This window comes from Poromitra crassiceps (genome assembly GCF_964638095.1).
Source record: "Poromitra crassiceps genome assembly, chromosome: 1".
Classification (NCBI taxonomy): domain Eukaryota; kingdom Metazoa; phylum Chordata; class Actinopteri; order Beryciformes; family Melamphaidae; genus Poromitra; species Poromitra crassiceps.
Genome location: NC_139623.1, coordinates 97,795,069 through 97,806,573, shown reverse-complemented (window position 1 = coordinate 97,806,573; position 11,505 = coordinate 97,795,069). Strand labels below are relative to the sequence as shown.

The 11,505-nt window shown below is 43.1% G+C and overlaps 1 protein-coding gene across 1 annotated transcript in view; it reads right to left on the bottom strand.

Annotated features, from left to right (window-relative positions):
• Positions 1–3,339: 3,339 nt before the first annotated feature.
• dlg4a (discs, large homolog 4a) overlaps positions 3,340–11,505 on the bottom strand; it is a gene marked incomplete at both ends in the record, with an annotated part of 88,612 nt that continues 80,446 nt past the window's right edge. The window contains 6 exons of the mRNA XM_083646474.1: positions 3,340–3,446; positions 4,825–4,916; positions 5,379–5,488; positions 9,519–9,691; positions 9,891–9,992; positions 10,681–10,728. Coding sequence (XP_083502600.1) covers positions 3,340–3,446; positions 4,825–4,916; positions 5,379–5,488; positions 9,519–9,691; positions 9,891–9,992; positions 10,681–10,728 — 632 coding nt within the window. The remainder of the gene's footprint in view (positions 3,447–4,824; positions 4,917–5,378; positions 5,489–9,518; positions 9,692–9,890; positions 9,993–10,680; positions 10,729–11,505) is intronic.

Here is an 11,505-nt window from a genome sequence, read left to right as displayed (position 1 = left end):
TAGTGTTAATACATGAAAAAAAGCATAATAGGAGATCAACTGGACTCATCTTCATTGTGTGCTTTTCTAAAGAGAAAATTATTCCCCCGATGAGAGAGGGGGGAGAAAGAGGGGGCGTCTGCTGTGGGACTGAGAGTCTGTTTAGAGTGAGCGCCCTCCACTGGCCAGACTGTTGTCTCCCTGCACTCTCACCTGTGTAACTGAGGCATCAAATCATCATCAACACAGGGAGAAAAACAACATTGCAAAGTCAATTTTCAGAAAGCATTTTTAAATTAAGTTTTATTATTTTATAGCTAATTTACAACAAGCGATTCACTGAACTGGAACATTTTATTTTGCTTGATATTGTCATTGTTAAATAGATATTTCTGCATCAGTTGACTTTGTTGTAACTTTATGTCTTTTTCTGTAAAAATTCATATATTTTTATAAGGAATATCACACTATGATACGGATGGCTGAGAGAGATATTAAGAAATACATTTAACCCTCAAATAAAGAAATTGAAAACATTATTCCATTCATGTAGAATGTGTTATGTGTCGGTGTTTCTGTGATTCATGTAAATGGGTGTGTGGAAGTGCTGATATATTTGTGTGTGTGTGTGTGTGTGTGTGTGTGTGTGTGTGTGTGTGTGTGTGTGTGTGTGTGTGTGTGTGTGTGCGCGCGCGCACGCGTGTGTGTTCCCCACTCAAGGTGTTGTCACTGTGTTTGGACAGTTAACTGGGCTGTGGCTCTGATGATGGGTTCTCTACTTGCATCAATTCAGCAATGTGCACGGCTAAATCCAAAGCCACACGGCACCCCAATATTATTTACAACACCAGGACCCAAAAACAACTGTCTCGATATGAAAAAGAGAAAAGAAAACAAAAACAAATAATATACAAAAATATACAGACTTGAAGTGAGTAAAATGGAACCAGTAACGGTTCCTAATAAATAACAAACAATAAACAAAAACATTGATACTCTTCATTCACAAGCTTCAACTGTTCCACCTCGAGAGAAGCAAGTGAGAAAATAAAGAAACAACAAATATGAGCGGTCACTTCTACCAGCACTTCTACCTTCACTCTTATAATCAGAATTCAGAACAAATTGTAAGTAAATACAAAGACGTGCTTAGAAAGCCCTGGGGTCCACTCCTTTGCCCTTTTTCCTGTCCATACCTGTAGCATATAATGCTGTCAGTGCAAACGTTATAAATACCGATATAATCTTCGAAGACACACACAATCCCATCTCCGTTGCATAACATCATAGCAGTATTGCACTAAATCTTCATGTGCACGTCTCACTCTCTCACTCACTCTAGCACACACATACATCACCCATTTATATATTATACATTATTATAATCATATATTATAAAGGATAAATAATATCATGATATAGTATAATTAGATTTGTATACTTTCATGTCGCCTAGCACACACATGCGTACACAAGCAGCGAGCACACATAGGTACACGCGCACACAGTCAGACAGACACACACACACAACTGCATCATACATGTATTTCAATTAGTTTTGAACATATACAAGACCATGTCAAATATGTCAGTCCAAAGCTCTAGTGTGAGGTCTGCTTTACATCCACTTCAATGGTTCAATGACTTCTGTGTCGGGCTTGGCTGGCTTTTACAACAATAAAATGGGGAACGTGAGTAAATTCAACAACCAAACAGCACCAAAGAAATCAATGGAATATTGTTTGGAGATGTTGATTTTTACAGACTAAGTCCCGTTAGAAATTGTCATAAAAAAGATATATATATATATATATTTATATTTATATATAGGCCATTTATTTGTTAAACATGACTTAGCTTTAATCTGTGTGGACACAAGAGGGAGAAAAAAGCAGAGAAAAAGTGGAAGATTGAGAAAAAAGAAGACCTATTCCTCCCGCAAAGAGGACATTCCACACACAACACACACACACACACACACACACACACAAATGTGCACAAATGCGCACACAGACACACACGCACGCACGCACATACACACACCATGGCTGTTACTGTGGCCATTGGAAACAGTGTGTATGTCTGCGGCTGAGGAATTGTTTTGGACAGTGGATTGATTGGCTGCGATGCTGCGGTGAAGCTAGGCTAACAGCGCGGCTGTTTGTACCTAGAGATAATCTGACAGGCGGGTCAGAACAGCCAGTCCCCCTGTACTGTAGAGCAGTGTGCTAGGTTATAGCTGAGGTTACAACTCTACAAGTGTGTGTGTGGGTGTGTGTGTGGGCGTACGTGAGTGAGAGTGTGTGTGCATAAGAGAGCAGAGGCTATACTGGATGTCAACAGCTTCTACTTTGGCTCAGGGCTGGCCTCTGGTGGCCATCACGTGTCTCTCTTCTCCTCTCCCTTCATGGGACAGAAGGAGAACATCTCCTGCTTATCTGCCTCTGTCCTTTTATTTTCTGTTTCTTCACCCGTTTTCCCATTGTTTTGCTCTCCTGTATCCATTGTCTTTGAGGATGCATGCACAAATTCAGCATATGAGTGTTTTTTTTTTTATCATTATTAATATTATTATTTGAACTGCTTTTAAATAATTCCTTGCAATATCTGTAAATGGGTGATAGAGCAAAAAAAAAAAGCCAGTCTCGGTCACTGAGATGTTCTTAGTTCACGCCCAGAATCAAGAAGACTCACAAGGAAAACAAAAACAAAAACCTCTTTTGCAAGAAAAGACTCTGATCAAGAGGGACTCAGCAGGATCTGGACGACCCTCTCTCTCTCTCTGCCTCCCCCCCCGTGTCCTGTCCCGAATGGAGGGAGCGCTGACAGGAGGCAGAGGAGAAGAGCAAAGGTGATATAAAAAGGAGGAAGCAGAGAGCGGTGGTTGTTTTTGGCACCTCCGTGTCGGACGTTAGGGGGAGTTTAGGAGGTGTGAGACTCAAGAGAGAGAGAGAGAGAGAAGGGGAGGGCGAGGTGGTTTGGACCCTGTGCTCCGTCCCTGCTGGGTCTCCCTCTGTACTCTCTCTCAGCGCTCAGTCCTGCCTCATTAAAGTGGAATACTGATTACATCTTTTCTGTCAGTCTCTTTCTGTCTAATTACACGTCCCTCTGTGTTCACATCTGTCTCAGCGTCTCTCTCTCCCTCCTTTTTGTTGTTGTTATTTTTTGGTATCGTTCTTTGTCCCACCGTGTCACTTCCTGTGTGTGTCTTTGTGTTATACATTTGTCTCTCTCGTGTGTCACTCTCTGTGATGGCCTAAGCACTGACTTTGCTGGAGGACGGACAGACAGGCAAGGCTGGCTGTGGGCTGGGGGCATGGTGGAGGGGGCAGGGTGGTGTGGGCGGGATGGGTTGCAGCATCACAGCCTCTCCCGAGTGGGGATCCAGATGTAAGGCCCTGATTGCTCTTCGATCACTGTCTTTACTTTGTGGTAAACCTCTTCGAAGCTGTCGCCCTCCACCACAGCTGCAGTGGGACAGTAGTGGGGGGGGGGGGGGGGGGGTAATAAAGAATAGAGAGGAGAGCAGCAGGAAACGGAGGGGAGGAGGGAGGACAGGAGACACAGTGGAAACAAAGATAATCAGATGCGTTGGCCTGGTGAGTCTATTAATATGCATCATGAATTATGATCATCCACATCTAAAGCAATGCAGATTGACAAAGTGACAAATCTCTATTACACGCTTCCGCTGACATGATGCGTGCCCACATTTACACTCAGATTTATAAATGTCACATAAGCCACCTGCTCAGATTTCTTGCTATGAATTGTAAACAGCAGCGGATTAGCGAGCAAACTTTTATATTGACACCCGGTTTCTGTGATTTGTGATAAATATTTGTTAAAATGCTCCATGTTGACCCGATTTCAGTTCTGGCAGGAAAGCAGAAATGACACGTTGCAGCAAATCTGAGTAATCACAGCTTTGCTGTGAAGTATTTGAAGGTGTTTATTGACATTTAGAATTGAGAAAAGAGACAATTTGTCAAATGGTAAGAAGTGATAGCGACAGTAATGAAGTTTGAAATGCACACATTATCGCCATCCGAAGAGTTATTTTTAGCACAAAGTGTCATCATAAAACTGAACATTATAATCATGACCAGTTTAAATCCAGTTGATTGTGACTAAGTCTAACCTGGTAAAAAAAGCATCCTGATAACGTTCACATTCTGTTTCACTCTACGTATCAGTCTGGCCGCTGAGCTGCCTACGTCAATTTCAGTGGGCGGGAGCACTTGCCTTGACAGACAACTCCTTCAGCCAATCAGCGTCGCAAAATCCAATCCAAATCCACTCGGAAGAAGGGCGAAAACGTCTTTTCTGCCAAGAAACTCTGCTGGTGCATCCTCTTGTTCTTGTGTAATTGTTGTTATTGAGTCTATTTCTGCAATAACTGCACTTACGACTGTGTTTACTCTACTGAACTGACGTTAACGTTACAGCTCGTTGCTTCTGAAGCCGCCATACTATTTTGCCAGCGGCATCCCTGATTGGCCGGTTACGTTGTCAAACACGAGGCAGGTCCCTGATTGGCCCGTGCACTTTGCATTTCTGGAAGGGGCAGGCTGGAGGGCAGACTGATCCGCAGAACCAAAGAGAGTGTGCATGTGATCAGAATGGTTTGCCAGGTTAGACTAAGCCTACAGTGAAGCACAAAGACAGGTGTATTATCCCCCCTTTACCATTGGGGGTCGCCCCATAACCAAATCCCGTTCCGATACACATGGTGTGTAGGGGATGTGTGGTACATGTTGTCATGTCGAGTTTTCTTTTTGGAAATGTGTGTATAGATTGTCTCTGTGCATGTGAGTCATTTAGACACGAGGTCTCTGGTCTTACCTGAGAAACACTCTAGGAAGTCTTGTTCTAGTTTGAGAGCGCGGTCCATTCCTTTCCTGGCCTGCTCTTCTGTCAGACGAGTGTTGATCTCTCTGCACAACACCACACACAGTCATCTCTCATCATACATTTTGTTCCACGATGTGTATTTAATATCTGTACTAAATACTTGCTTTGTACTGAAGGTTTACAGGATGTACAGGATATTCTAATATCTGTACTAAATACTTAATGTGTACTGAAGGTTTACAGGACGTACAGGACATTCTAATATCTGTACTAAATACTTGATGTCTACTGAAGGTTTACAGGACGTACAGGACATTCTAATATCTGTACTAAATACTTGATGTGTACTGAAGGTTTACAGGATGTACAGGATATTCTAATATCTGTACTAAATACTTGATGTGTACTGAAGGTTTACAGGATGTACAGGACATTCTAATATCTGTACTAAATACTTGCTGTGTACTGAAGGTTTACAGGATGTACAGGACATTCTAATATCTGTACTAAATACTCAATGTGTACTGAAGGTTTACAGGACGTACAGGACATTCTCCAGTGACTTGGGCCGGGCAAAGATGGCGATAGGATGGAGTTGAGCAGCTTGTAGTCTACGCACAGCATTGGCCGATACATCCAGGATGCAGTGTTTCCCCTGCTACTCACACACAGGGGGAGAGATAAGGAATAATGTGTAAAAACTCAGTCGCAGAAGGTTCACATTATGGCATAACGTGCCTGGGATCCCACGCAAGGGGTCCATGAGAAACCAGCCGGGCGAGTCACCCATCGCCCCCAACCTCAACGAGGTAGGCTAGAAATGGGTCCCAAATAACAGAACATTTCTTAACACATTGAGTGCCAAGGACGTCTGTGGACGTCCTAAAAAAAAGTAACGAGAAGTGCCAAGGACGTCTGTGGACGTCCTAAAATCATAATTCATATTATTCCATAATTCTGCTGTTTAAGGTCGTACCCAGCCAGTGAGCATGAATCCCTTCAAGGGATCACATGGCGCCACCTTAAAAATCTACACGGGAGCTGCGCCACCCTAAAACCTTGGCGCTAGATCCTTTACTTTGTGCAGGAGAAAGCCGTGATCAAAGAGACACCGATGCATGCTGCAGCCAGAGCCATATAGATTGCTCTGTCTGCAGCTGACAGTTGGCTGCGATCCGCGCCCACAACTGAGCTCCTCTGCCTCTGTCTATCTGTCTGCATATAGTTTCTCCACACGATTCCCTGCCAGAAAGGCAGCACCCGACGCCGAACAGCCAAACCTTTTCCTTCAGTCCCGTTTGGCATTTCCTTGTCGCGCTGGGATCCGCCCGGGGCAAAAACGGAGGCTGCGAAAATAGACTGTGTGCGTGTGGGGAGGAGTTTGCAGCTCAGGGGGGGAGAGGGGGGTGGGGCACGCAGGCTGCACAGAACTACACCATGTCACTACATCAGAAAATATTAGCTAGAGTCAGTGAATGTGCTTGAAATTAGAGTGCAAAAAGTATTCATAAAAGTGACTTTATCTTGAAAAGTAAAAAAAGACAGCAGAAAACCCTTGAAAGTGCTCTTCTTTCAGAGGCTGTCATTTCATAATGGAACTGTCTAGAAACAAAATTTCTTCTTTGAAAGAAGCAGGAGTGTCCAATGTTTCATTAGAGTCCAGCCCTGTCCATATAGCCCTAATAGAAAAAATTCTATAGCTGTTTTCAACTGAATGGAAGTGAATCTGGCACAGGCTCCAGACAATTTTACTGAAGCGCTGTGGCACTCAATGTGTTAAGAGAGTTGGGGCCTTATCTTTGCAAAAGCGGCAATTTAGCGTTTGCGCTCGTCTAACACCGGCGCAATGCAAATTGGGGGCGGGCACAAGCGTATGCCTGTTATAATTGTACTGGACATAGGCGTGCCACATGCCAAACCAGGCGTTTCAGTGCTAAAATGTGGGGATAGATGGCATTATCCTATCGTCAGCAGCGCGCAATTACTTTGCGCTAAGAGCTTTGAAAAGCAAAATACTAAAACGCTAAAATACTCGCTGCGTACCATAATCTACGCACGGATGTGCCACGCCAGGACATCAAATTCTGCTGCTAAAATTGGGTAACCAGCAGATTATTCGGTGAGGCAATCAACTATAATTCACTGAGAAACCTTTATCACATCGAAAGGAGGGGTTATGGTAAAAATTTTTTTTAGAAAACTTGTACATTGTAGCCTACTTGCAATTGGCTATTCACCTTCACCTCCTATCCCATAACCCGGAGGGTCGTTGGTACAACAGCGGATCTGTCACAAGCTCTCTCCATTTCTCTCTGTCCTCGGCACGAGTCGACAGTTCAATGTTTCACCGAGTTTTAATTGAGGCCACTGTAAATCCTCCAATCTTTTACCTCCAATCTTTATCCTCCAGCCATTTACCTGCTGCAAACACGTTTCCATTGTCCCACCCCAGTCAACAAAATAACCCGAATTGCATCAAAACACAGGTATATGATGTGATGGTGTTGTTATGAGATAGGGATAATATATACAGTCAATAGGCCTACACTTATTCAAATTACGCATGGGGAGAATTACAGCATAGAGAGAAAAGCCAGAACTCCAAATGTCCTTTCATAGGTTTTAATAATTCCTCAAACCAGGGCAGCAGCAACGAACGTTTCAGTCAAAGACCTTCCTCAGCATTGACAACGCTGAGGAAGGTCTTTGAAGGTCTTTGACTGAAACTTTGACTGAAACTGCTGGCTTTTCTCTCTTCACTGAACTCTTTGCTTGCCCTGCACCCAGTGACTTTTTAATCCATTTTGAGTGTGCTCGTGACCTGTGAATTTCTTTTGAGAATTACAGCATGCCTCACGCAAACTGTATTACAGGGACTGCAAGACGGGAATCTGGTTTGATTGATGTAACGCCCAGGCATTGCCAGGCCACACCTGTGAATAATTCTGGTGTTTAACACCGCCCAAATCCCGTTTGTGCCGTGCATAACTGATTTGGCACGCCCCTAATCTGCGCTTGCGCCCGTTGTTGTAATGAGTTATGTGAGTAATTGCAGCCCCACCATATTTTGGGGCTGTTTTAACTTAAAAACAGGGAGGTCACCCAAACAATTATATCATTTATCATCATCATCTTTCTGTATAAATCATTACAATATGCTCCCATGAGGTGGGGATGCGTTTAGCTGCTGCCGGGCGGGGGTGCAAAACGCGGCATAACACCTGGACACTAGCGCAAGGTGGACTGCAATCTTCCCTGCCTTAAGGCAGGTGCAAACAGGTGCACAAGCGCAAATAGGAGATATCGCCTGTACCAAGATAGGGCCCTTGGTCCTCAGGAACTGTTAGAGAATGGAATTTTAACCACTCCTCATCCGCTATATGATAATTATAACAGCTTAGATAAACCAAATGAATGAAACCATGAGCCAGGAACTGTATTATAGAAGTATATTAAAAAAACATACATTCTCATACACTGTGTTATAGAAGAGACTGAATCTCAATGTACACATTCTGATATGTCATACAGAGTCCAAATATTCAGCCAATGACTGACAGTCATTACTCAGAGAGAGGAGGAAAGGCAGAGAGGAGGGGGATAAATGTGTGTGCGCTGCTCCAGTCTGACTGAGAGAGTTATCAGTTGTTATTGGACACGACACACTGTCCAAGGTTTCAGCAAAGGGAGAAGTCCTCAATGCCACTGGGGTGAATCTATATGTGTGAGATGTCATGTCATGTTAACCTACAGCACTAACTATGCATATGCAACTACTAGCCCACTGACCAGGAAAGGCCCATGGAACTTATATTTTCTCTAACAGGAACCATTGCACTAGTTCTCTCAAATAATGGTTCTCAACGTGGGGTCTGGGGGACCACAGGGGGGGGTCCCTGAGGGGGTTCTAGGGCAGCGGTTCCAAACCTTTTCCAACTCAGGGCCCACTTGAAAATCTCAAAACCTTTCGCAGCCCACCTCCAACCCCATAAAAAATATGGAGGCCAAATAATGTGTTCTCAGATCACTTTTTATTTTCCAGTCACTAACACAGCATCTGAAACATCTTGCATTTTCAGTGTTACCGTTTTCAGGGAGCTGTCCATCAGTAATGGGGTTTTAAATTTGTTTGATGTAAAAAAAGAAAAAAACAGAAAAAAAACAAACAGTGTAATGATTTGGTGGCCCACTTGCAATACCGCTGCGGCCCTGGTGGGCCTTGGCCCACAGGTTGGGAATCTGTGTTCTAGGGGGTCCACAGCAAAATTAGGTTAAATTTCACCATTATTTAATTTACTAAAAATTACCATTAGAGAATGTAGAAGAATTACTTTGATGGTAGTTTCACTGTTATCTCTCTACTATCAATCAATACACAGTCATGGTCTTCTGGATAAAATCATATGTAACAATGAAAATATTCTCAGATTTGGGTCCAAGAGACAAAATATCATCAAATGGGGCTCCGTGGCTCTAATGCAGGGCACAAGGGTTAATGTGAAAAAGGCTCTAGTGGGTTATTGCTTTTATAAAACAGTATTAACATTGTAATAGAAGGGAAGCAAATGTTCAATAAACCTGTGCATCAGCCAATCAGAAGTGACGACTGGAATTACCCATTTACCAAGTGTTATCATCAGCATTAATGTCAAAGTTTCTCTCCCCAGGCCTGGTATAGCACGTACCTGCTCTGCCACCTCACGGACACTCTGGACGCTGGTGCCGTACAGGTGACTGTTGTACTGTCCCGCCTCGATGAAGCGGTGGCTCTGGATGTCCTTCTCCATCTGTTCCCGTGACGACACAAAGTGGTAGTCCCGCCCATCCACCTCATACTCCCTCTTAGGCCGTGTGGTGTCTGCGGATTGGAGGACGACACCATCACTCATTCATTCATTTAATCAAATTTTTTGAATGAACGCACGAATGAGCAAAATAAACCAATCACACTCTAGGACAGATGCAGTATAATCGCCCTAAAATGGCTGCAGGTGGCAGCGCTGACATCAAAACCACAGGATTTATGAGTCTATAATAATTCCAATATAAATACTTACGTGGGACACAAGATCCAAACTTATCAGGGAACTCAGACAGCAGGTCATCATTTACCCTGTCCTTCACGGGACCCAGTATTATGATGGGCCTGGCATAATGAACTTTGCATGGAGAGAAAGCAGAGACAGAGACAAAGATAGAGTGGGAGGAGTTGGCAGAAAGAAAATAAATTACAAAAAAAATCAACTTAAAAATTTAGAAGAAAATGTCAATTCAAAACATTGTATAGGACGAATCAGCATTTTTGTAAACAAATGGTTTGGCTATACTTCTGGGTGCAACTGCTGTTTGTTTTAAACAGCAGTTAATGGTGAAATTACGCCCTCTTTGAACTCTTAACTACTCATTCATATTTTAAGCTAGACACTCCATTTAAAATTTAAACAAGTCATCACTTTTAGGACTCCATCAAACTTAATTCAACTTAATTTATCTTTTGTACTGTTTGAGAAATCGCAGTTCATGTTTTATACTTTTTTCAACCTTTATAAGGAGCAAGGAGCCCACTCTAGGAGGCTGTATTTTTTACTAAATTCACACTTTTTAAAACTGTGACAGTTCACACAACTTTAAAACTACATACATATATTATACATGAGACCCTTTAGCTACTTCTGCTCTCACTCACGTCACAATATAAGCGATGTAATGTATAGTTTTTAAGATATTAACGTTTGTTTGGCACAGCTTTTCAGCTTTATTTCATACTAGTTTCTGCCACAGTGGCAGCCGGAAGTACTTTATTGTTGTGGTAATGTCACGCTGATGTATCCTATTGTATGGTCTTACCTTCCACTTGTGTGACGGTCTCATAACTGTGTGAGTTGTTGTCCCTCCCTGGAGACAGGATATAGAAGCATCAGCCAGACACAAAATGTCTTATCACTGTTATTGAAATTAAACATTAAAGGTACATTCAGCGATGTTTTTGTGTTAAAATAAGTGTTAAATGGCTCTTCTGACAGCAATCACTGAAATAGAGTGTTTGGTAAGTGATTTGAAACCCCCAACCCCCCACTGTCCTCTATCTCTCTCCTGTAGTCCTGCAGGCAGGGCAGACGTATCTCCGCAACCGTAACTCGTAGAGACTCACGGATGGTGGCATTTGATTCGGGGTGAAAAAAATACATAGAGTCCTTTATAGGCATCGTGATCCGACCTTCCGTTTCCCAGAAAAAAATAAACTTGTCTCTGATTGGATAGAAATTGGCGCCGACCTCAAACTATCCAATCAGAGAAAAGTTTACATTATCGGGGGAAACGGAAGGTCAGATCGCGATGCTTATAAAGGACCATATGTATTTTTTCACCCCGAATCCAACGCCGCCATACACAAGTCTCTATGACTTATGGTTCGGAGATACGTCCACCCTGCATGCAGGACTACAGGAGAGAGATAGAGGACAGCGGGGGGTTGGGGGTTTCAAGTCACTGACCAAACACTCTATTTCAGTGATTGCTGTCAGAATATAGAGCCATTTAACACTTATTTTAACACAAAAACATCACTGAATGCACCTTTAAACTGCCCGGCCCTTACTCTGCGCTCACTCCAAGCAACTCAAGCAAAGCAGTCAACAGAGTTCAGTGCATTGTAAACAGGTCAATGGGCCA